The sequence below is a fragment of the Lissotriton helveticus genome, chromosome 4_2, assembly GCF_964261635.1.
Source record: "Lissotriton helveticus chromosome 4_2, aLisHel1.1, whole genome shotgun sequence".
NCBI classification, from domain to species: Eukaryota; Metazoa; Chordata; class Amphibia; order Caudata; family Salamandridae; genus Lissotriton; species Lissotriton helveticus.
Genome location: NC_136064.1, coordinates 137,275,860 through 137,302,130, shown reverse-complemented (window position 1 = coordinate 137,302,130; position 26,271 = coordinate 137,275,860). Strand labels below are relative to the sequence as shown.

The following is a 26,271-nucleotide window of genomic DNA, read 5'->3' as shown; positions in this document are numbered from 1 at the left end:
TAAGTGCGATCCGGTCCTTACAAAAAGGCTCCTGTTCAAGACTTTTTTCAGAGATGATTGCGCCTTGTATATCAATCAATCATTTGTAAAGCGCACTAGGGGCTGGGGGGGAGGGTGCTATTGATCGAACAGCCAGGTCTTGAGTATCCTCCAGAAGGTCAGCAGGTCTCTCGTAGGCTCAGTGGGAGGGTGTTCCATGTCTTGGCGGCGAGGTGGGAGAAGGATCTCCCACCAGTCGTTGTTCTTCGGATGCGCGGGACGGTGGGGAGTGAGAGGTCGGCGGAGCGTAGCTGGCGGTTGGGGATGTAGAAGGAGAGTCGTCTGTTGAGGTAGGCTGGGTCGGTCTTGTGGAGTGCCTTGTTTGCCTGGGTGAGGAGCTTGAAGGAGATCCTCTTGTTGACGGGGAGCCAGTGCAGGTTTCTCAGGTGGGGAGTGATGTGGCCGTGGCGTGGTATGTTGAGGATCAGTCATGCCGAGGCATTTTGGATGCGTTGTAGATGTTTGATGAGCTTGGTCAGGGCTCCCGCGTAGAGGGTGTTTCCGTAGTCGAGTCTGCTGCTGACGAGAGCCTGGGTGAATGTCTTTCTTGTATCTATCGGGATCTATCTGTAGATCCGGAGCATGTGGAGGGTGTTGAAGCAGGAGGAGGAGACGGCATTGACTTGCTTGGTCATTGAGAGCATTGAGTTGAGGATGATTCCCAGTTGCGTGCGTGGTCGGTGGGTGTCGAGGCTGCCCCCAGTACTGTCGGCCACCAGGAGTCGTCCCAGTCTAAAGGGTTAGAGCCGATGATGAGGACCTCCGTCTTGTCCGAGTTCAGTTTCAGACAGCTGGTATTCATCCGGTCGGCGACGGCCTTCATTCCTTCATGGAGGTTGGCTTTGGCTCTGATGGGGTCCTTGGTGAGGAAGACGATCAGCTGAGTGTCGTCGGCGTAGGAGATTATGTTGAGGTCGTGCTGTCAGGCTACGTGTGCGAGCGGGGCCATGTAAATGTTGAACAGCGTCGGGCTGAGGGAGGATCCCTGGGGTACGCTGCAGATGATATCGGAGGCTTTGGAACGGAATGGGATGAGGCGGACGCTCTGGGTTCTGTCGGAGAGGAAGGAGGTGGTCCAATCCAGAGCCTTGTCTCGGATCCCTGTGGCATGGAGGCGTGCGCGTAGTGTGCGGTGGCAGACGGTGTCGAAGGCGGTAGAGAGGTCTAGGAGGATAAGTGCTGCGGTCTCGCTGTTGTCCAGCAGGGTCCTGATGACGTCGGTGGCAGCAATGAGGGCAGTCTCGGTGCTGTGGTTGCTGCGGAACCCTGACTGGGAAGGGTCCAGGATTCTGTTTTATTCGAGGTATCAGGTTAGCTGTCTGTTGACGGTTTTCTCGATGACCTTGGTCGGGAAGGGGAGCAGAGAGATGGGCTGGAAGTTCTTGAGGTCTCTTGGGTCTGCCTTAGATTTTTTGAGTAGGGGGCGTTGATCTCTGCGTGTTTCCAGATCTCTGGGAAGGTCGCGGTCTCAAGGGAGAGATTGATGACGTTGCGCAGGTGGGGTGCGATGGAGCTGCTTGCTCTGTTGACGACGTGGTGCTGGAATGGGTCTGACGGAGAGCCGGAGCGGATTGTGCGCATGGTCTTGATGGTGTCATCGATGCTCACGCTGGCCCAGGCTAGCAGGGGGTCATGGTCGATGGTGTGCAGAGGGTCTGTAGTGTTGCTGTCTGTTGGGGCTGTCTGGGTGTTGAAGCTGTTGTGGATGTCTGCTATCTTGAGGTGGAAGAAGGTGGCGAGGGAGTCGCACAGGGCTTGCAACGGCGGGATTTCGTTGGTGTTGGAGCTGGGGTTGGAGAGTTCCTTCACGATGTTGAGGAGTTCCTTGCTATTGTGTGCGTTGTTGTCGAGGCGGTCTTTGAAGGAGGTCCGCTTGGCCATCCTGATGAGGTGGTGGTGGTTGCGGACGGCGTCCTTGTGTGCTGCGTGGCTGTCTGGAGTTTGTTCACTGTGCCATTTCTTCTCTAGTTTACGGCAGGCTTGCTTGGAGGCTAGGAGTTCTGTGGTGAACCATCTGGCCCTCTTGCTGGTGTCTCTGTGGGGGGGTTTCTTCAGTGGGGCGAGGGTGTTGGCACAGTCCTCGATCCAGCGTCTGAGGCTGTGGGCAGCGTCGTTGGTGTTGGAGGGTTCGGTGGGTGGGCTGAGAGCGAGGTTTGCGTGTAGTTGGTCTTCGGTGATTTTGCTCCAGCAGCAGCGGGGGATTTGTTGGGTGCAGTGGTGTGTGGTGGGTTTCTGGAAGGCGAAGTGGATGCAGCGGTGGTCGGTCCAGACGAGTTTGGTAGTGTGGTTGATGGAGACGTGCAGGCTTGAGGAGAAGACGGGGTCGAGCGTGTGGCCGGCGGAGTGGGTGGGCGTTGTGGCGAGTTGCTTCAGTACGAGGTTGGCAAGGTTATCGATCAGGGTTGTGGAGTTGTTGTCGATGTTCTCAAGGTGAAAGTTCAGGTCTCCGAGGAGGATGTATTCGGTGGAGGTCAAGGCGTGCGTGCTGATCAAGTCGGCGATGGAGTCGCTGAACTGGGGATGGGGTCCGTGGGGTCGGTAGACGAGGGTGCAAATGTCGACACATACTTTCCCAATTCTTTGACAAATTTATCACCAAAATGTAGGCCATTGGCCAAAGTGCCTGCTTCACTGGAGGCCAGATTTTCCAGTTAATGGTCTATGTGCATCAAAACTGACTTACGGCGTTCAGTAGATAGAGCGCAGTTGGAGTTGACTTGGAGGCAAAGGGCCCTCTGTGCCCATACCAATATCTCCCTTTGGGTCCAGTTGGGTTTCAGCATCTTTTGTTTGTCTTGCCAAATCAAGTATTTTCATAAGGGATCCAGAAAAATCGAGCAAATTTTCCTGACAGCCCCTCCATGCTCTGTCTAGACGCTACTTGGGGTCATTAGAACATTTCTTCATGAATGTGGCCATGTTCGGATCGAGTTTCGCAGTATCTGCCAACTTCTCTAGTAGTGAGGGGTGTGGACATTCGGAGCGCAATGTGTTATGCACTGCCTTCTTGATGCCTTGGCATAGGTTAGCTTGTACATAGTGCGCCACCCTCATACCCGGAACCCATTCCGTAGATTTTAGGTGGATGATTTGTTTTTGGTCAAATAAGAGATACTTATTAGGCGATAAATCCGGTTGTGTTTGACGCACGTTGCGCTCACGCTTGGTGACCCGTCCTGAATTCCCAGGGACTACCCCTTGATCTGAAGGAAAATTTGACGATGACGTGGAAGGATCCATTGTGGCGGTGTAGCTCCTGGAACACCCAAATGGTCCTGCCTCTTTTGTACTCCCGTATTGGTGGTCCTGTAGGACCGATTGCGCCAGTTATGAGAGCACCTCAGAAGAGTACAGCGGGCAACTCCTGCATCATGCCAAGCCAAGTCATGTTTCGACCTGCCCCCTGCCATGCCCAGCAATTGACAACGGCCATATTTTTTGAGTGATTGAGTAACGGGGGTAAGGCTCTAATTAAAGCCCAGTTCACTGAGCATTGCACTTGATTATCAAGTGTTTCTACCAGTCGCTCCTCCGTATCCTGCTCAAAGGGGATTTCTGTGTATTTCCTATAGTCGTCCCCCATATTTTTCCGATATGCCATATTAGTCACCTTATCGCAAATCCTTCACTTAATCCTGTGGAGGTTCATGGGGGAGAGTCAGTCCCAATCGGGTGCAATCAACTTATGTGGATTAGTTAGGGTCCAAAGTTCCCCAATAGAGTTGAGCAAATTTGAATGTGGAGGGAGGCACCAGTCTCTCCTAGGGCAGAGCCCTTCTCAACGCTTTTATCGTCCCGTCGGTTGTTCTCCAGGGACAGTCAGGGCTTGTCTGCTCACTCATGCGGTTGCGCTGTGAGGTGATTTCAGCCTCACTGCGCATTCGCGAGTCGCATGCAACGAGAGAGTACAAGGCCGAGTAGCGCGTCTACCGAGTGTTCCTCTCCTGATCCACAGCAACTAATTAGTGGGTGTCAACACCCCCCGCGGACCGGCTGCAATTGACCAAAAACTGCACCACAATCACCATATACAATCACGTAGCAAGCACATTCAATAATAATGACTTAACTGCGGCCACTGCAGCAGCAAAGAAAGAGGAAGCATTATCGTTGCATGACTTTATGTCTATGTGGTATGCCCAGATGATTAGCGGACACAGGATTACTGGGGCTTATGGGAAATGTTGTTTTTCATTTTGTAGAAATGTGATTGGCTGCTGTGTAATAAGTAGAAAAGGCAAGAGAAGCATAATCCTCCCCCTCGTCTCCTGACATAGAATTGCTGTATTATCAGGGTAATCAGCCATGTTTGAATCGGGCGAAGAGCTGCTGTATTATCAGTGTAATCAGCCATGTTTGAATCAGGCGAAGAGCTGCTGTATTATCAGTGTAATCAGCCATGTTTAAATCAGGCAAAGAGCTGCTGTATCAGCCATGTTTGAACCAGGCGAAGAACTGTTGTATTATCAGGGTAATCAGCCATGTTTGAATCAGGCGAAGAACTGCTGTATCAGCCATGTTTGAACCAGGCGAAGAGCTGCTGTATTATCAGTGTAATCAGCCATGTTTGAATCAGGCGAAGAGCTGCTGTATTATCAGTGTGATCTGCCATTTTTGAATCAGACGAATAATTGCTGTATTATCAGTGTGATCAGCCATGTTTAGATCAGACTAAGAGCTGCTGTATTATCAGTGTGATTTTTGGAACAAGAATTCTGCCTACTCCTATCCTATAACATATATAAAATCGAGATAATTTGATTAACTTCGTTTTGCAGCTCACAGATGTAGTGTCTTGGTGTGTACACGTTCTAGTGTTCCTGTGTAATGTAACACACTATACACCCACCCACCACAGACGTCATGGTGTCACATGACGCTGCCAATAAAAGAGGCTGAGCGCACGTGCTCAGTACCTTTCCTACCACTCATTCCTGGTGTCCGTGTCCCTTACTGCTGTGCCTAACATGCGGGCCCAGGGCCCATTACTTCAATCCTTACAATGGCGACGAGGTCGGTAGTGCAACCCATGCGTGCCACTACCAAACACTGAGGAAAAGGGGGAGAGAGTTGCCCGCCTGAAGGGCATCCCCTGCAGAAGGCACAGCGGTACGACAAGCCGGTGAGCACATAGGAGCCCCGCAGTGACCGGGAGCCACAGAAGGACCGCCCAGAGCCCACCTGTGACGACCGCGAGGCTGACAAAGACCCCCACCGGAAAAGGGCACGGGCCGGGCGGAGCCCACCCGCCGCGACCGCGACGGAGCATCTGGCCTGCCGGCCGAAGGTGAGCCCCAGGGGTGAAGTGCCCGCCATGAACTGTGCCAGTAAATAAGCAGGACCAGCGGAGCCTACCCGCGGCCTGCCCGAGTCATCCCTTGCCCCCGCCGCGCGTGTAACGGAAGCGGCGGGGCCCAGAGTGAGCCACGGCGTGAAGGGAAGGCGGCCGGACCCGAAAACTATACAATCTACGAGGGGGAGGGAGCGGAGTAGCTAACCGCCTCCCGACCCCCCTCGCGACGTGGTCCGGGCCCAGCGGAGCCCACCCGCGACCGGTTGGCGGCGCCTCCACCGAAGGAAGACTCAGCAGCGCCAGCGGAGCCCACCCGCGACCTGCTGGCGGCACCCCCAGCGAAGAAGAGACCAAGCAGCGCCAGCGGAGCCCACCCGCGGCCTGCGAGAAGCAAGGCAGGTCTCCGCCGCGCAGCGGGTGGGGGGCAGAAGCTGCAGCGGCGGGAGACCGGCGAAAGTGAGGCCAGCGGAACAGTACAATCAAAAGACAGAGCCGGCGGAGCCCAACCGCGGCCTGCCTCGAGCGTCCCTCGCCGAGGAGGAGTGACCGGAGCGACGAGCTCCCCCACAGGAGTAAAGCAACTTCTCCCCGCCCGCGTGAGCACGGCCGAGGCGGCTACGGACGGAGAGAGAGAGAGCGAGGGAGAAGCAAGCAGCTGCAGGCGGCCAGCGCCGCTAAGATCAGAAGGCCCCCCCCCCCTCCTCGTGTGCTCCGTGTGAGGAGCAGAGTGCAGGGAAGCAGGGGTGAAGAGATCCGTCTGCACGCGGCCAGTGCCGCCGTCAAAAAAAAAAGGTGCCCCCTCACTGGGTGCTCCGGGTGAGGAGCAGAGGCCAGCAGCGCGGTCAACACCGCCAAAGAGTCACCAGCCCCACCGGAACACTGATCTAAAGGAAGTACCGGTGCACCAATAAAGACAGTGAAATTAGCCCCCAGCATGAAAGCTGCACAACACCAGAGGGACATAAACAGTGCTTTTGCAATGTCTGCCTGACTTTAGCACATTTATAAGTCGGTACATTTGGGAACACTAAAAGCATAAGAAAATCTACTCACCCATGCTCAGCGACAGCTCCAACCCCCTGTGCACTGAAGCAGTAGAGTGCACACCCGGGAAAGACAAACAGGCTGCTCAAAAGATCCAGCAACACTGCCACCCAGTGGCCAAAAGCAATAGTGCACTAGCATCCACCAGCATGGAAACAAGCATTGTTCAACGCAAAAGAAGTTACCACCATCTAGAGGCAATAAACGGAGTAGCGCCCCAAGGGAAAGCATCTTAACGCACGAATCCGGAAAGCGCGCTCTGCGCAGAAGACGCCCACACGCACCAGCACGGAGTCGGCAGCTGCCACTTCCGAAGCGACGTGGGAAGAGGCACGAATGCCTCACGTAACATCAACACCTCACCAAGCATCCATGCAAGGACTAAACGTAGGGAGAAAACGACTGCCAAGCACTGGAGGAACGATCAGGGAATAAGACTGCTGAGATCAGAAGACGGAGAGGGCAGTGACTCCTAGTGGCCACAGGAGATCACCGCAGCATCAACTACTCCCGCCAACGGTGCGAAGCAGCAAACTTCTGACGCCAGCCAAAGCAGCAAGTACCCCACGGTCCAAAGCAGCAGAAGACCACTAAGCGTGGCACCCCGCCCCCACGAGATGGAAGAAGGGCACAGGTAACGCCACAGTGCAGAACAGTTACCGAAGAAGACCACTAAGCGTGGCACCCTGCCCCCACGAGATGGAAGAAGGGCACAGGTAACGCCACAGTGCAGAACAGTTACCGAAGAAGACCACTAAGCGTGGCACCCCGCCCCCACGAGATGGAAGAAGGGCACAGGTAACGCCACAGTGCAGAACAGTTACCGAAGAAGACCACTAAGCGTGGCACCCCCAGAAGCCGATCCACAGAAAGATCGCGTACCAAGTATGACCCGCGACGGGTCCCCTAAACTACACCAGAAAGTCCGACAGGACGAAGAAACCTGCCAAAACACCAGCAGGATGGGACCGCCAAACGGTCCAGGACGTTCGACCTAATCAAGATCCCTGAACACCAATCCACGAACGTCACCAACAAGAATCCAGAGTAGAGGGTTCGTGACACCAACTCGGGAAGCTAAGGAAGAAGGAGGAAGTGTTCCAGTCGGGGACACACCAGGATCACACATGCAGCGGGCGCGCCCTGCATGGAGGAGCCAGGTCAGGAGAGAAGATGCAAGATCGGACCGAGTGATGTCGCGAAACAGGAAGAAAGAAGAGGAGAGATCCGAGTGGCACGCTTGCCACTGGGAAAAGAAAGGAAGAAGATGTGTGGCACCTCTGCCACTGCGAAAAGAAAGGAAGAAGAGGAGAGAGCTGTGTGGCACGTCTGCCACTGCGAAAAGAAAGGAAGAAGAGGAGAGAGCTGTGTGGCACGTATGCCACTGCGAAAAGAAAGGAAGAAGAGGAGAGAGCTGTGTGGCACGTCTGCCACTGCGAAAAGAAAGGAAGAAGAGGAGAGAGCGGTGTGGCACGTCTGCCACTGCGAAAAGAAAGGAAGAAGAGGAGAGAGCGGTGTGGCATGTCTGCCACTGTGAAACAGAAAGGGAGAAGAGGAGAGATCTGAGTGGCACCTCTGCCACCGTGACAAGCAAGGAAGAATATCCACGTGGCCGTTGCCACAGTTAAGAATGGAAGGAGGTTATTCCATGTGGCCTTTGCCACAGTTGAAGAGCAGAGAAGAAGTACATCCACGTGGCCGTTGCCACAGTTAGGAGTGAAGAAGGTGTCAGTGCAAAATAGGTCCCCACTGTTAGTCCGAGGCCGAACTGGTACGTGACCATCCATTACATGGCGAGCTGCAAGAACTCCAACAGCACCCGTTACCACGGAAGCCAACAACACAAGGACTGTGAGGAAAAAGGGGCTCCCAGTCGTCTACAGACTGTTTCCATCTAGCATCTCCAACCTGTGCCAGAGCGGACAAAAGTTCCCCGAAACAGACTGAATTCCACCTGCCCTTTCCCAAGCTGCGGCGGATAGAAAAGCTTGATGGAACTGAACACTTCACTGCATCCTGAGATAAGTTGATTCCCCAAATGTGAATTATCAAGTTGAGTTTTTTTCATTGATTAAAAAGGGGAGTGATGTAGTGTCTTGGTGTGTACACGTTCTAGTGTTCCTGTGTAATGTAACACACTATACACCCACCCACCACAGACGTCATGGTGTCACATGACGCTGCCAATAAAAGAGGCTGAGCGCACGTGCTCAGTACCTTTCCTACCACTCATTCCTGGTGTCCGTGTCCCTTACTGCTGTGCCTAACATGCGGGCCCAGGGCCCATTACTTCAATCCTTACAACAGGCTACTGCTGTTTATCCAGGCCTGTGAATTCTCTTGTCTAGCAGCATCTCCCTGGCCACCCACATATTCCCAACTGCTGAGATTGATACATTATAACCTGTGGTTACATATGATCGAGCTCTCCATTAACCTAAGTAGTTGTAGTTCTCACCTTGTAGAAAAGACGCAATATATTTCCATGGTGAGATAATGAAAAAATAATGTTCTTAGGGTATTTCCTTGATCCATATTTGATAGTCTGTAACCTATTTCTGTATTTTTTTCAGGTTCCAAGTACAGGTTAACTCTGCTCAAAGACATCAGCTTCCTGGATGATTCAGTGACTCTTTGCAGCGGCCTACCTCTTTCCCAGCCCTGTCGAGCCACTATCGACGTTTGTGCCCCTCTGTGAATCAGAGTAGAATCTTTGTGACTGTGACTATGGCCATGGGAGAGCCACTAAAAAAAGAAAGGCTGAGGTGGTGTCAAGAGCAGTATGAAAGCATCAAACAAGTCCAAGGCACCAAGGCTCCTCGAGGAATCAAACTTGCAAAGATGGAATCCAGGGATGACCCAGAAACCTTCTTGGAGGCCTTTGAGCACGAAGCCAAGTGTGCTCGGTGGCCTAAAGAAGTGTGGCCAAAGTGTCTGGCTCCCTTTCTGTCAGCTGAAGCCCAGTCTTGTTATCAAGCCCTGCCAATCAGCATAGCTGAGGACTATGACCAATTGAAACAGGCCCTCCTTGAGCATCTGGGCTTGGATGATGAAAGGTACCAAAAGCAATTCCGCAGTCTGACCCTCGGAGCGGGCGTACGGCCACTGAGCGTGGCCTCCCAGCTGCAAGACCTGGGCCACCGGTGGCTGAAACCAGACATCCGCAGTGCCACAGAAATTGTGGAACTCATCATCATGGAGCAGTTTGTCCAGATCCTGCCAGCAGAGGCCAGGGAATGGCTGAGCCATCACCATGTCAGGTCCCTTGCCAGAGCCGTCCGACTGATCGAGGGCTACTTGGCTCAGCAGGATGTCCATCCAATATCGGGTCCACCAGACTGTCCACAAGAACTACTGAGTGACGGTACGTAGAACCCCTGAGTGACGGTATGTATCACCCCTTATGAGGTTACAGGTCAAGGTGGGTTGTGGCATCAAGGCAAGGAGCAGAAGTAAACCACATCCATGGGAGTTTATTGTAGGTCCAGGAGCAGCGCATCCATGCCAGATCTTCAGGACATCCACTCCGAATACTGTACACTTACATACTATTCCTCCAATTGGAACTAATTTACGTAGTCAGTGTTTATCATAAAGATCAGATATGGATCCAGCTCTCCTGGATCTATGTTGGGCACCCCTTTCTTAAAACCTGCAGGTTCTCAATACAAAACTAAAGAATGTGCTCACTTTTTAGGTCTTGTCTGGCGTTAGCAGCGCGCATGCGCTGCTCTCGCCATGACGAAGGCCTTTTGGAATCGATACGAATCTAAAGCGTGCATGTGGAGAGACAGAAGAGACAGAACATGTGTACGCGGGGATTGGATGCTTTACCTGTGGCGTGATACTCTAGGGAATTTTTTTTCCGCCACCAGTAAAGGCAGTCCTCGCTTGCACATCTTCTGTCCGCCCTGTAAGGAGGCGTTCAGGTCCCATGACAGGCCGCGCTTGTTTCTGTGCGTGCACTTCGCTCGCTCTCCTATTATCTCAACGTCTCTTCTGTTTTTTCCTTCTCCCCCTTGGACTTATTTTCTTTTTTGTCTCACATTGTCCTTCTCCCTCTTTTGCATTCCTTTCTTTTTCTTTAGTACTTTTCTCATGTGCACAAATCAAGTAAGGTCTCTGTAAACACACCATATAATGTCAGCTATCGCGCCTACCGTCCACCCCTGCTCACTCGCATTCTTCAACTTGACTTTCATTGGTTGCTGGCAAAGTATTTATCGTGATATCTAGTAATTCGGAAATAAATGGGAACAAATTGCCTGTGTGTGCAGGGTGTAGAGTCACGGTACCTCATTTAATCTCTGCCTCTGTTCCTATTCCCTGAACACTACTCTCAACACGCATGCATTATTTTGTATCATTTCACACATCGATTGGCAGACACATAGGAAGGGATGGTTTGTCCGTTGGGGGACTCTGGGCCCTGTTCCTCCCACTGTGGACTCTAAGATAGTGGGTCACTTCCGGTACTCTGCACCTCTGGCCGCTCGCAATGTGCACTCTATGATAGTCTGTCACTTGGGAAAGTCTGAGGCACCGGTCCTCGAACACAAATGGTCTGTCCTTGATACACTCTGTAGCCCTCCAGCTCTAACACTGTGACCGTGTACCACTCGGAGTACCCCAGGACCCCTCAAACTGTGGATTTTATTGCAAACTGTCACTTAAGGAACTCTGTGGCCCTTGCTCCTCCTATTGCGGTAGACCCTATGAAAGTCTGTGACTTGGGTCACCCTGGGCTCTCGCACAGTGGACTCCATGGAAAAATGTCACTTACGCCACTCTGTTGCCCTTGTTTCTAGTATTGCGGACTCTATGATAGTCTGTGACTTGGGGTTCTCTGAGGCCCTGGGCTCGCGCATATTGGCATCTGTTGAAAACTGTCACTTAAGGCACTCTCTGGCCTTTGTTCCACACACTAGTTACCATGATAGACAGCCACTTGGGTCTCTATCATAGTTTGGCACGTGGAAAAGCCTAGGGCCCTCTGTCCTTGGGACTCTATGACAGTCTGTCACATGGGACAATCTCTGGAGCCCGCCCCTGTGTCCATGTGCTGTAGACTCCTTGATGGTCTGTCAAGTAGGGCTGTTCGGAGCCCTGGAATTGTGGACTTTATGACAGTGTGTCAAGATGGGGTTTTCGGGCCTCTAGACCCTCACATAGTTAGTTTGTCACTAGTGAGCACTCCGGCGGTTCCTTGGGCGTGGACCCTATTGCACCGGTCAATGGGTGGCTCTCTGGGACCGCCGCATCCTCATCCGCATCCAGGAGGTTGTGTAGTTCTCCCTACTTTCAGCTGGAGGAGACATGTATTAGACCTGGCATCTGTAGGCGTGTTTCCCCTGTCTTTTTGCTTTCTGACCTGGTTTTGCTGGTTTATAAACAACAAGCATGCACACGTTCACTGCGCATACCATTAGTACGCTTTTGCATCCATCAGCACTAATAGGACACTTCCTGCACAAACAACAAGCAAGCACACATTCACCATTCATACCATTACCACGCATACCATTACCGAGCTTGTACATCCATCAACACTAAAAGTACACTTCCCATCCAAACAACAAGCATGCACACATTCACCACACATACCATGGACACACTTGTACATCCATCAACACTAAAAGTGCGCCTCCCATCCAAACAACAAGCATGCACACATTCGCCACACATACTATGAACACACTTGTACATCCATCAACACTAAAAGTGCGCCTCCCATCCAAACAACAAGCATGCACACATTCACCACACATACTATGAACACACTTGTACATGCATTAACACTAAAAGTACACTTCCCATCCAAACAACAAGCCCGCACACGTTCACCACACATACCATTTCTGTTTCGGTGCTGTAAATGTTTTGTTTTTGTTATAGAATGTAAAGTAAACTTACTCACCTGTACACAGCATCCTCTGTTCCAATCACCCATCCCGCTGCAAAGTGTTCTGTTCTCTGTAAACAGAGACGTTCAAGCCCCTACGTCTGCGAATATTTATTAAAAGTGAAAAGAGACTATTGAAGTGACAAAGATATCTGCACCTGGAGTGCATTTACACCGCAAGGGGTAATTAAATCTTTACCTACAGGCACTCTTTTTGGTATTCAATGCTGTATATTGCATCTTTCTATATATGGTGTGCACTGCGGAGCCTGAGTCTGTAAAATGAGACCCTATTTCACATACTTTTCGGAGGTGCAAAACAAAAAATAATATTAAAATATTAGGATATTGTAGAATATTACAATCAAAATCCACCTAAAAAACTCCCAAACAAAGGTAAATCTAGTCCTTTCTCCATTTTATTGGACAGCAAGTTAAAAGTAAGAAAAGAAAAACATTAAAACCATGGACTACCCTAACCAACATGGCAGCGGTAGTCATGGTAGCACATCAACCAATAAGAGTCCATCAAGCAGCATATAGGGATTCCCAGCCGGTAGTCCTTCCTCTTTCTTGGGTGCTACCGCAGGAAAGAAGTCCTCTATGCACTAGTCCGCTTTCTGATCGGAGCCTAGGGAAGAGAAACAATAATAATATCTTGTCCAGAACAATGTTGAACGAAGTCAAGAACATTGCAATGGAGTAATAAAACAATTTGCAGAATGAAGAAAAAACATAATCGAACAGTAATCCAATATGTACATTAAGACATAGGAAAAAGATGCTTCCCTCAGACGAAGAAAAGATCATCAGAATCCAGTCTTGGGAGGGAAGGTTCGATAAAGCCTGGGTGGGAAAATCCTCGCCTCCGCGTCCTTAATAGAATTGAAACTTTCCTTTGTGATAACTAGGAAATTTCTCATTCTATGTCAGGAAGCGGAGGCGAGGATTTTGCTTGTTAAAAGCTTACTCAGCACCAGAGATGCAGCCTCATGGATTGGTTTAAAGTAGAACTTTTTAAAAGTTGAATTTGAAGACCAATCCGCTGCATTCATAATATCTTCCAAACGTCCCCCTACCTGTACAGCCTTGGAAGCCATTGCACCTCTAGTGGAATGAGCCCCAAAGTCAGTGATATTAATTCCAGCTTCGGACATAATCCATCCGTCCCATATATTTTCCAGCTTATTGTCCAAAACGCTGAGTCTTATTGAGAATGTAGAAACCGTACGACACTGTTAGCTGTGACCTTCTTTGTTTACTTCTAAGACCTCAGACAAGCAGCTCTACATACCCTGTTCATTACTGGAACCCTCGTTTGGTCTCCCTTGTTACTCCTCTGCAGCAGAGCTGGACACTCCTTGTTGGAGTTGCAGAAAACATGGAAAACAGCATCAGTACCTACACCACACACATTGTCCCTGAATTTCATTTTGTGCACTTGTATTTGTAGTGCTATGCACATTCCACATGTACTGTGCCTCCTCAGATGCTTTCTCTGATTTCTGTTCCCTTTTTGTTTTTCTCAGAGATTGTGATTGTGAAAGCAGAAGAGACGTCTGATCTGGATGAAGGCGTGGAGGATTCACCCGTCTGGATTCACCTGGACAGCGAGGAGAGCGGGAAGTCTCAGTCCATGGCCAGAGGTAAGAAGGCTGTAGGTATGACCTGAGCATCTAGTGTTAGCAAGCAGTGTAATGCGTGTTGGCTCACCTGTTCTAGGGAAGGGCCTTCGCTGGGACACCCAGCATTGGGGCTTCCTGGGCTCTCGAAGCTAAAGAAGATAAACCTGAAGAAACCCAATGAAACAAACAACTGGATAGCCATCAAATGTGACGCCACCGGGCAACGAAACCTGCTTAAGAAAGTTTGATAGGTTAGTGCAGTGGTTCTCAACCTTTTGACTTCTGCCCCCCACCTCCTTTAATCATTACTGGAACCCGGGGACACCCCACGAGTCATTACTCAAAGCCGAGGACCCCAGACTAAGCATTGTAGACGATTCGAACTGCAAAACAATACACAAAAAATACAGAAAAAAGCATGCATCAAACTAATACACAAACAAATACACATTTTATATAATTTGCAAATACATAATTGAAAAAAATCAAAATGTAATTTTAATAGAAAGGTTGCAGCTTTTCTAAATTCATTAGGGGCCACTTATCGTCCATACTATGTTTTACTTGGTGCACCCGCACTGTTCCCATATAACAATCGGAGGATGCAAATGAAATATTAACCCTCCAGTTTCAAATTCCTTCACATTTACAGTGCGTTTTAACATTTTCAAGTATACCTTTAGCTTCTTTATTAATATACACTTTATTAATCTGTTAATATTATTTAATTTTTTAAGTAGTCTCAAACCCACTGATGAGGCTTCGTGGACCGAGGGCTGTGAACCACTGCTGTCAAGTATTTGGGATCTCCGATAGGACATGTTTGGATTCATTCTCAAGAGCACGAACCTGAGACTTGCCGGTAGACCAAGCCCTCTGCCTACCAGGCCTCTGTGTCACCCTGCCCAAGGGTCTCAGGTTTACAGGACTTTCATAGGTGACAGGTCCTGTTTTACTGATGAAACAAGCTAGAATGTGCCATCTTTCATTTCTTCTCTGTGCATTTGGGGATGGTGGACATAGCCTTTGAAGATAAACCTTTGGTGTGGCACCAGAAGGGCAGAGGCAACGAGACAAGCTGGTTGGCGCGAGAGATGGTCATCGACTTGTCGCAATCCACTGATTGAATATATGAACGTTTCTGTGGACATTGTTTTCAGTTCTGGCCTAATCCGCCTCAGACTTCAGTATGGCCAAGATCATGTGGCGAATGTACCCCAAGGATGTGTCGGATGTATCCTGTGTGTATGTGCCACGAGGATATGCCGGATGTATCCCATGTGTACGTGCCACGAGGATGTGCCGGATGTATCCTGTGTGTATGTACCCCGAGCAAGTGCCGGATGTATCCTGTATGTATGTGCCCTGAGGATGTGCTAGATGTATCCTGTATGTATGTGCCCCGAGGATGTGCCGGATGTATCCCGCGTGTATGTACCTCGAGTATGTGCCGGATGTATCCCGTGGGTATATGCCCCGAGGGTGCGCCGGATGTATCCCGTGTGTAAGTGCCCCGAGGAAGTGCCGGATGTATCCCGTGTGTATGTGCCCTAAGGATGTGCCGGATGTATCCCGGGTGTACGTGCCCAAGGATGTGCCGGATGTATCCCAGTTGTACATGCCACGAGGATGTGCCGGATGTATCCTGTGTGTATGTGCCCTAAGGATGTGCCGGATGTATCCCATGTGTACGTGCCACGAGGATGTGCCGGATGTGTCCTGTGTGTATGTACCCCGAGGAAGTGCCGGATGTATCCTGTGTGTATGTGCCCTGAGGATGTGCTAGATGTATCCTGTATGTATGTGCCCCGAGGATGTGCCGGATGTATCCCGTGTGTAGGTACCTCGAGTATGTGCCAGATGTATCCCGTGTGTATATGCCCCGTGGATGCGCTGGATGTATCTCGTGTGTATGTGCCCCGAGAAAGTGCCGTATATATCCCATGTGTATGTGCCCTAAGGATGTGCCGGATGTATCCCGTGTGTACGTGCCCAAGGATGTGCCGGATGTATCCCATGTGTACGTGCCCAAGGATGTGCCGGATGTATCTCATGTGTACGTGCCACGAGGATGTGCCGGATGTATAACGTGTGTATGTGCCACGAGGATGTGCCGGATGTATCCCATGTGTACGTGCCACGAGGATGTGCTGGATGTATCCTTTGTGTATGTACCCCGAGGAAGTGCCGGATGTATCCTGTATATATGTGGCCTGAGAATGTGCTAGATGTATCCTGTATGTATGTGCCCCGAGTATGTGCCGGATCTATCCCGTGTGTATGTGCCCCGAGGAACTGCCGGATGTATCCCGTGTGTATGTGCCCTAAGGATGTGCCGGATGTATCCCGTGTGTATGTGCCCTAAGGATGTGCCGGATGTATCCCGTGTGTACGTGCCACGAGGATGTGCCGGATGTATCCTGTGTGTATATGCCCCGAGGATGTGCCGGATGTATCCCGTGTGTATGTGCCCCGAGGAAGTGCCGGATGTATCCCATGTGTATGTGCCCTAAGGATGTGCCAGATGTATCCCGTGTGTATGTGCCCTAAGGATGTGCCGGATGTATCCCGTGTGTACGTGCCACGAGGATGTGCCAGATCTATCCTGTGTGTATATGCCCCGAGGATGCGCCGGATGTATCCCGTGTGTATGTGCCCCGAGGAAGTGTCGGATGTATCCCGTGTGTATGTGCCCTAAGGATGTGCCGGATGTATCCTGTGTGTATGTGCCCCGAGGAACTGCCGGATGTATTTCGTGTGTATGTGCCCTAAGGATGTGCCGGATGTATCCCGTGTGTATTTGATCTAAGGATGTGCCGGATGTATCCCGTGTGTACGTGCCACGAGGATGTGCCGGATGTATCCTGTGTGTATATGCCCCGAGGATGCGCCAGATGTATCCCGTGTGTATGTGCCCCGAGGAAGTGCCGGATGTATCCTGTGTGTATGTGCCGGATGTATCCTGTGTGTATATGCCCTAAGGATGTGCCGGATGTATCCCGCGTGTATGTGCCCAGAGGAAGTGCCGGATGTATCCCGTGTGTATGTGCCGGATGTATCCTGTGTGTATATGCCCTAAGGATGTGCCGGATGTATCCTGTGTGTATATGACCAGAGGAAGTGCCGGATGTATCCCGTGTGTATGTGCCCCGAGGATGCGCCGTGCGCCGGATGTATCCCGTGTGTATATGCCCCGAGGAGGTGCCGGATGTATCCCATGTGTATGTGCCCCGAGGATGCGCCGGATGTATCCTGTGTGTATATGCCCCGAGGATGTGCCGGATATATCCCGTGTGTATATGTCCCGAGGATGCGCCGGATGTATCCCGTGTGTATGTGCCCCGAGGAAGTGCCGGATGTATCTCGTGTGTATGTGCCCTAAGGATGTGCCGGATGTATCCCGTGTGTATGTGCCCTAAGGATGTGCCGGATGTATCCCGTGTGTACGTGCCCAAGGATGTGCCGGATGTATCCCATGTGTAAGTGCCACGAGGATGTGCCGGATGTATCCTGTGTGTATGCGCCCTAAGGATGTGCCGGATGTATCCCATGTGTACGTGCCCCGAGGATGTGCCAGAGGTATCCTGTGTGTATGTACCCCGAGGAAGTGCCGGATGTATCCCGTGTGTATGTACCCCGACTATGTATAGCGTGTGTATATGCCCCAAGGATGTGCCGGATGTATCCTGTGTGTATGTACCCGAGGATGTATCCCGTGTGTATGTGCCCCGAGGATGCGCCGGATGTATCCCGTGTGTATGTACCCCAAGGATGCGCCGGATGTATCCCGTGTGTATATGCCCCGAGGAAGTGCCGGATGTATCCCGTGTGTATATGTCCCGAGGATGTATCCCGTGTGTATATGCCCCAAGGATGCGCCGGATGTATCCCGTGTGTATATGTCCCCGAGGAAGTGCCGGATGTATCCCGTGTGTATATGCCTTGAGGATGTGCTAGATGTATCCTGTATGTATGTGCCCCGAGGATGTGCCGGATGTATCCTGTGTGTATGTGCTGGATGTATCCTGTGTGTATGTGCCCCGAGGATGTGCTGGATTTATCCCGTGTGTATATGCCTTGAGGATGTGCTAGATGTATCCTGTATGTATGTGCCCCGAGGATGTGCCGGATGTATCCCGTGTGTATGTGCCGGATGTATCCTGTGTGTATGATTCTCCGGCTCAATCTACCCTTAGAGGATTGAATTCTGTCTAATAGAGATGGCAGTGATGATCCCAATATTTTAGTGTGTGGTGTCTTTAACTCAGCTCCCCTTAGACACACGACTGTACGCAGAAGGGAATCTTGACTGGGGATCAAGAGGCAGCCATGCCGTATCGTAAAAATATCAGGATGGGGAAAGAGCTTGTTGTCTATGAGGAGTGCTTGTGGCTTACAGTCCATGAAGGGCCGCCCTGACACACCTGCGAGTGAACGAAACCCATTATGTTTTGGTGAATAGTAAAGCTTGGCTCTTGCCAAGGATGTGGTCCCAGAGCCAGGACTAGAAAGTGACTGGGTCCAGAGCGTGGGGGCCCCCTTCTTGCACTTTGCAGGGGCCCCCACTGCCCCTGTGCCTAGGCCCCTGGTCTGTGAGCTCCGGATTGGGTCCGGAGCGTGGGGGCCCCCTCCATGCGCTTTGCAGGGGCCCCCTCTGGCCCTGTGCAGGGGCCCCTGGTCTGTGAGCCCCTGACTGGGTCCAAAGCGTGGGGCCCCTCTGGCCGTGTGCAGGGGCCCCTGGCCTGTGTGCTCCTGATTGGGTCCAGAGCGTTGGGCCCCCTTCTTGCACTTTGCAGGGACCTCCTCTGGCCCTGTGCCTGGGCCCCTGGTCTGTGTGCTCCTGACTGGGTCCGGAGCATGGGGGCCCCCTCCATGCGCTTTGCAGGGGCCTCTGGCCTGTGAGCTCCTGACTGGGTCCGGAGCGTGGGGGCCCCCTCCATGCGCTTTGCTGGGGCCCCCTCTGGGCCTGTGCAGAGGCCCCTGGCCTGTGAACTTCTGACAAGTGTTGTGACGCCACTGCGAGGTCTCCGGGTTTTGCAACCTCTGAACCCCTATGATAGAGAATAGTGTGACTGGTGTGATGAAGAATGAGGGTTCAAGAAATGCGAGCCTCAAACCCGGCACAGCACCCCAGAAGGAGGACAGATCCTGGAGAAGCTTCGGAGAAATGATAAAATCCTGGGAGCTAACAAAAAGCGTAAGGGGCAGCGTGGGGTATGGGAAGACTTGAGACAGAGTGCCCAGGAGAAACACTCTTAAAGGGCCTGGAAACTCTTCTCTAAACCCTCCCCTGCTGGTGACGGAACCACTCCGTCATCAGCAGTGGTCGCGCTGTGCTAATGACGCAGCGGTTCCGTCACGGCCCGCTCGGAGCGCCTGCGCGGCACGGATTCCGCGCCTGCGCTGAGCGTTCCATTGAGCGGGTGGGGCCGTGACGGAACCGCTCCGTCACCAGCCACGGACGCGCTGTCCTGATGACAGAGCGGTTCGGTCACGGCCCGCTCGGCGCGCCTGCGCACGCTGGATGTTCCATTGAGCGGGTGGGGCCGTGACGGAACCACTCCGTCATAAGCACAGCGCAACCGCGGCTGGTGACGGAGCGGTTCCGTCACCAGCATGCGGCCGCCGCATGGCCACCCTGCCCCCTTAGCACTGCGGCGGAATAGCCTCCGCAGTGGAGGGGTTAAGGGATACCTAGAGCAAGTCGATCACACTGAATGGCACACAGGAGCCGAAGACTGGGTTTTACATTTTAATCTTCTCTATTCCAATCTGAGGGCAGCCTAAGGATTCTGGTGAGCCATACCCAAGGCGGCAGGAGACGAGAGAACCTGCTTGGTGTTTTGGGTTCCTGAGGTTAGAAGACCACCCTGAATCTAATGCCAAAGTCACTCTTCCCATAGTTTCCCTGTGGACACTGTCTCCAAGTCAAGAGCAATGATTGTCCCACTCATAACCCTGTGCCCGCAGAGCCTGCGAATTACAGACCAGGATCTCTGTAGGACAGAGCGGGCTACATTTATGGAAACGTTTTATTAAATTGCATTAGGGTCATGTCTAGTATCCCAGTTGGGTTTAGGAAAGGCAAACAGAGAAGTCCTGGGTTGCACCAGTGCTAATTTCTCCTGGTCCCTTCTCTACCCCCCCAATCTCTCGAAATACGCAAGAAAAAAATTCAAACACAACCTTCTCGTCCTTAACCCTGAAACTCTCATCGTGGACAACTATTACAGCCTGACCGCCCCTATCATTACCAACTACATTTTCTATTCCAAACGCCCCTCTAAATGGAAAAGCACTTCCCTACAATCTCTCCTAGTCACAAAGTCCCTCAAAATCCCCCATGGCCATAAACTATCCACTTCTCCCTCTACTACCTTTCCTGGGGAAATCAATATCTCCATTTTCAAAACCGGTAACATCCTCATCCAAGCGGCCGTTCCCCACCTTAACTCCTTTGAATTACACTTCAGATCACTGACCATCCAACTTCGAAACTCCGCTAATAACCTTCGCCCCTCTCATCCTTTGCCCTCCCCCTTAACCCCTCTCCCCCATCCTATACTCCCCTCCGCTGATACGCCCATGTCCAGCAATACCTTACAATTGCCGACCATCCAGCCTCACAATGCCGCTAATGACCTTCCCCCCCGCACATCCTTTGCCCTCCTCGATTACCCCTCTCTCTCATCCTATACTCCCCTCTGCTGACGTGCCCACAGTCAACAATGCCTTACAATTGCTGACCATCCAACTTCATAATTCCCCCAACAACATTCCCCCCTCTCTCCCCTTGCCCTCCACTTTAACCCCTCTCCCTTATCCTTTACTCCCCTCTGCAGATTTGTCCACGATCAACAATGCCCTACAACTGCTGGCCTTGTACACGTCTAACAATGCCTCACAATTGATGATCCCCAGCCCCCCGCATACACCCCCGGCCCGACCTTCTCCCATGGACCCCCCTCTTCCCCTGATCCTCCCTACTCCCCAAAGCTCCCAATCCCCCACACATACGACCTGCCCTCCCTCTCCCCTCATTCCCCACGCCACGAGTGCTATCTCCCGGCCCCTTTCTGACTCTCACTCCCCTTCCCCTCCTACTCTTACTCCACCCTATTCCTCCTCACCCAAACCCATCCTCTGTCCCCCCGAAACTAAATCCACCCACCAACCCGAACCGTCACTCACTCTATTCCAGAACCCCCCCTTCACCCCTCCCCCTATTCCCATCCTCTCTCCCTTTGATTATCATGGCTCCCCCCCTCCCGACCCGTCCCTCACCGTTCTTCCTAACACTCCTGCCCCTCCATTTCCTCCTTCTTCACTCTCGATGACCACATACCCACCTTCCCCCTCCATGCCCCTCCTCTTGCCCTACTACCACAGTCCTCCCATCTCCCTTTCTAGGAACCCCACCCTCCCTCCCAACAGCAAACCACCCCCTATGACTAACATCGCTCATCCTGTGCCGCTCCCTCCCCCTTCTCCTATATCCCACCTTAGTCTTATATCTAACTCCCTTCGCAACATTGAACACGATCTCGCCACTCTCACTAGAGATCTCGCTCATCTTAGATCTGATTTCTATTCCCTCAAAAATAGAGCCCTCCCACTTCGGTTAAACTGCGCTCATACTAGACATATTAATCCCGCTACACCCAAACCGTTTTGCACGACTCCTCTACACTGCCGCACACACAGACCTCTCCGCACCTCCTGCCCCTTCTCCCCCATGGAGATCATTGACCTCTGCAAATCCTACCCTCACCGCTCACCCACCAATATCCAACCTCCCCCGGCCTCCTGCATCCCTGTCATACTGGGGACTAGCCGAACTCCCCGCTCACCTTGCTCATCTAGACCTCCTCCCCAACTCACAGCCATCCACTCCCTTCCACTTCCCAAAACTCCCCCGAAACCTCTTCACTGCATGCTTGTAAATTGTCGGTCCGCTGTGCGACATGCCACGGAAATATCAGAAACTATCCTTACTGAATCCATCGACATTGCGTTCCTAACTGAAACCTGGCTCACAGACCACTCGACAAGCATCCTGGACCTCCTAGTCCCTCCGGGCTATTCTATTCTCAGGAAAGACCGGCCCATCCGAACTGGCGGTGGTGTTGCCATCATCTTCAAAGAGGAACTACAAATTTCCCTTGTCAATAATTCTAATTACTCCACCCTTGAATACCTTGAAGCTGAACTCAAAAATCACGGCTCCCAGCCCATTCGCCTTCACAACATATATAACCCTCCCGGCAATACTCATCCCTTCGTTGATGAGTTATCCAACATTCTTACACAATCCTCACTTTCCAATTCCCTCAACATTTTCCTGGGAGACCTTAACCTCCACTGGAATGAGCCCAGCGATCCCTCTATCACCCTCCTTTCCAACCGTCTCGAGATCAATGACCTAGAGCAACTCTGTCACTCCCCGACCCATTCCAAAGGAGCTATCCTAGATGCCATAATTACTAGCAAAGATCTAGCCCTCCTATCCAACATTGTTCCCATCGACTGGTCCGACCACCATCTCATACTGTTCTCTATAGCGGTCTCTGCCACTCCCCCGCCCACGAAAACCACTAAACCCTCGAAACTGACCAGAAATTTGAATAATATCCCCCCGGATGTACTGGAATCCAAACTCCATGCCCAATTTTTCGCCATCCCGCCCTCACTTAACGCTAATGAGCTTACAGAACACTACAACAAAGCAGTTATCGAAACCCTAGACCTCCTGGCCCCGCTTAAGCTCAAAAACCAAAGAACCGTTCCTTCCAAATCATGGTTTAAGGAGCTTAACAATGAAAGACGCTCATTGAGACAGACGGAAAGAACATGGAGACTGCACCCTTCCCCCTTGCACCTAGCTCGCCTCAGACTTGCAAGATCCTCCTACAAAAAACACATCTTTAAACTTAAAGCATCCTTTTTCAGAACACAACTTGACCCAGCCAAAAACAGACCCAGAGAACTGTTCAACATTGTTCGCAATCAAACCTCAGCCGCTCCACCTGTACTTATGGCCTCGACGACCAGATGCGAAGAAATAGCCCTCTTTTTCTCTGAAAAAATTGCGAAAATAGAGCAATCCTTCCTGCCGACTCTGACCCCTCCCTCCATACTACACATCCCCCCTACCGCACCTGCTTCCTGCCCACTCCCCCCCCACCCCCTCCACGACCCTCCATAATACTTATCTCACTCCCTCCTCCTTTCCCGCCACCCTCCAAGATTCTAATCCCCCTAGGACTCACCCTAAAAATAACGCAGCTTGGCATAATTTCCAGCCAGTCACTGAAAGAGATGTCTTTGACATCATTGCAAAACTTAAACCCTCCTCCCACACTAAAGACCCCCCTCCCTTCTAAACTCGTCCAAAACCTCAAACATATCATCACACCTGCCTGGACCTCGATCATTAACACCTCCCTAGCCACCGGCTATGTCCCCACGTCCCTTCAACTGGGACAAATCACCCCCATTCTTAAAAACCCTACGGCTGACCCTAATGACCTCCACAACCTCCGCCCTATCTCCAACTTGCCCCTCCTCTCGAAAGCCCTTGAAAAATGTGTCCTTCTTCAGCTTGACAGACACATTGAACTTTTTAACTTACTTGACCCCCTCCAATCAGGCTTCAGGAAAGGCTGCAGCACCGAAACCGCCATGCTTAACATTATAGATGACATTCACCACTCCCTCGACAATGGCAAATCTAGCCTATTGATCCTCCTCGATCTCTCCGCAGCGTTTGATACCATTAACCACTCTGTTCTTCTCAAAGTCCTTAAAGAACGATTCGGCCTTAATGGCATGACTCATAATTGGTTTGTCTCATACCTGCAACACCGCGCTCGGCAAATTAAAATCCACAATTGCCTTTCTAACCCCTCCCCCATCTCTCTAGGAGTTCCACAAGGATCCATACTATCTCCCTCTCTCTTTAACCTCTTCATGGAACCTCTCACCCTCATTCTCAAACAAGCAGGGATTAACTATCACCTCTACGCTGACGATACACAACTCTACCATAAGATAAAAACCCATGCTGACATCCTCCACCTCAACAACACCCTCATCAAAATTCAAGCCTGGTTCCACTCGAACCATCTCAAACTTAACCCAAAAAAAACTGAAATTATTCTTTTCTCCCCAAAAAACAACCAGCTTCCCATCCAAAAGTGGATCACAGACCTTAACGCCCTCAACTGCTCCTTGTCCCTAGCCACCTCAGTCAAATCCTTGGGCATCTCCCTTGACAACCGCCTAACTCTCAACGTACACATCAACAACTCTGCCAAAGGAGCCCTCTTTACCCTCCGTAACCTTAAGAAAATTAAGCCCTTCATCCCAATTGATGACTTTAAACTGGCAGTCCAATCGCTTGCTCTATCGCGCATTGATTACGGCAATGCCATCCTCACCGGAATTTCCAAAACCCACCTGGCACCTCTTAAATCTGCGCTCAACCTCGCGGCTAGGCTTATCACGGACTGCAAACGATTTGACCACATCACTCCCGCCCTTAAATCCCTTAAATGGCTCCCCATTGAAGGTAGATCCACATATAAAACAGCCTGCATTACACACAAAATCCTCCACCAAAACACACCAACATACCTCTCCAACAAACTGACCAAAGCAGGCTGCACGCGATCACTTAGAAGCTCCAACACCCTCCTACTTATCCCCCCCCTACAGAAGAAGAATTCCACTCAGTCACGCTCCTTTTCAGGCAATGCCCCACTTATTTGGAATGCCCTCCCTAAAGACCTCCGCTGTAACCAGTCCTACCCCAGCTTCAAAAAAGAACTCAAACTTCTTCTCCTTAATAAATACTGGGGTTTCTAATCGCTCCCTGGTAGCCCCGCCCCTCTGCACCACCCTGCCTAGCTGCTCCGCATATGACTTGTGACCACCTGCCTGGCCAACTCCTTTTCCGTCTATCTGATCACCTTTACTCCCCTCCTCATGACCCTCATTTCTCTTGCCTTTTTTTTTTTTTATACTTTAGTGAGGCTTCCTGCCAAACTGTGACCGCTATTTTGTATTAATCAGAGTGTCTAGCAATTTGTTTTTACTCTCTTATCTAGATGTCATGTATCCTATGTGGACTTGCTCTTTTATTATTCCATTGTCTGTGCTTATACACACTGTACCTGTTGGAAACACCTTGTAAAGCGCTCTGATACTCCTGGGTCCAGCCAGCGCTATATAAAACCTCTTAAATAAATACAAATAAATAATCTATTTCTGAATAATGTCGTACAGAACTCAAGAAACCTCATTTTAGACACCCCAAAACTGTGCAGAGAGAAACATGTTATAATGCTATTTTTTCCACTTGATACTGTCTTTGTATTGTCACTTCAATGAATGTGAAGAATACTGTGTCCAGAACAACTGGTCTATCAATAATTCCAGGACAAAATTGGTTGTCTGAAGTTGGGGTACTGAAGTCATGGGCGGCTTCTCCATGTGGGCGCTGGAACATCGCCCCACTGCTTTCTCGCGGTGCGAGAAGCAGAAATATAAAATGGTATTATGAATACCATTTTATGTTTCTGCTCTCGCACTGCGAGAAAGCAAAAGAAGGGCATACCTAGTTGGGGGCGGGTGGGCGGGCGGGTTTGGGAAGAGTGGATAGCCCATTGACCTGGGCGCTGACTGTTTGGTCGGCCCCAGGGCCTACCAAACGAGTCATACACACTCTCCCATTTTCTCCATGTAGGCTGCATGCAACGTGCATGGACAAAACTGCCATCCCAGAGACGCATGTGCAGGGGGCATCCCAGCCACTTACAGCACTGACATTGCAGCATTGTGATTGGCTCAAGGGAGGAGAGGGAGGTTGCCTGCTTCCTGGGGCTCGGAGCAGACTGAGAAGGAGACGTGACTGGAGGCAAAGGTAAGTTTTATTTATTTATTTATTTTTAATTATAGCCCCCCCTCCTCCCTCCCTGCAGACCACTGGGAGCAAGATGGCTGCTGTTTAAAAATGTGACACTCCGAAATGGGAGTAAATTTGAATGATGAATTTTATGGAATCTATATTTCCATAAAGTTAACTCTTCAGCTTAATTTTCTCCCCTTTCAAAGTGTCGCCTTTACACACAGCAGGCATCTTGTTCCCAGTGACTGTTAGACACCCTGCCATATTTATAAGGGGGAAATGCAGCCATTATTGTAAGTGGGAGAAATTTAAAGTGCAGAAAAACATTCCATAGCATGAACATTTTTGCAGAACATTTTTCTGCACTTTAAAGTTTTCCGATTTAAAAAATGGGTGTAAGTTTGCGTTATAAATGTAACCATGTCACATATGGCAAAACGTATGTCCTGTGCCACAAGTG

General features: G+C 51.0%; 1 protein-coding gene across 1 annotated transcript in view; it reads left to right on the top strand.

The window, feature by feature from the left end:
- Positions 1–26,271, top strand: part of LOC144752261 (zinc finger and SCAN domain-containing protein 26-like) — a 49,303-nt gene that overhangs the window by 18,361 nt on the left and 4,671 nt on the right. Inside the window, exons 2-3 of the mRNA XM_078640271.1 lie at positions 8,950–9,740; positions 13,808–13,924. Of these exons, the coding sequence (XP_078496397.1) occupies positions 9,104–9,740; positions 13,808–13,924 (754 nt within the window). The 5' untranslated portion in view covers positions 8,950–9,103. The remainder of the gene's footprint in view (positions 1–8,949; positions 9,741–13,807; positions 13,925–26,271) is intronic.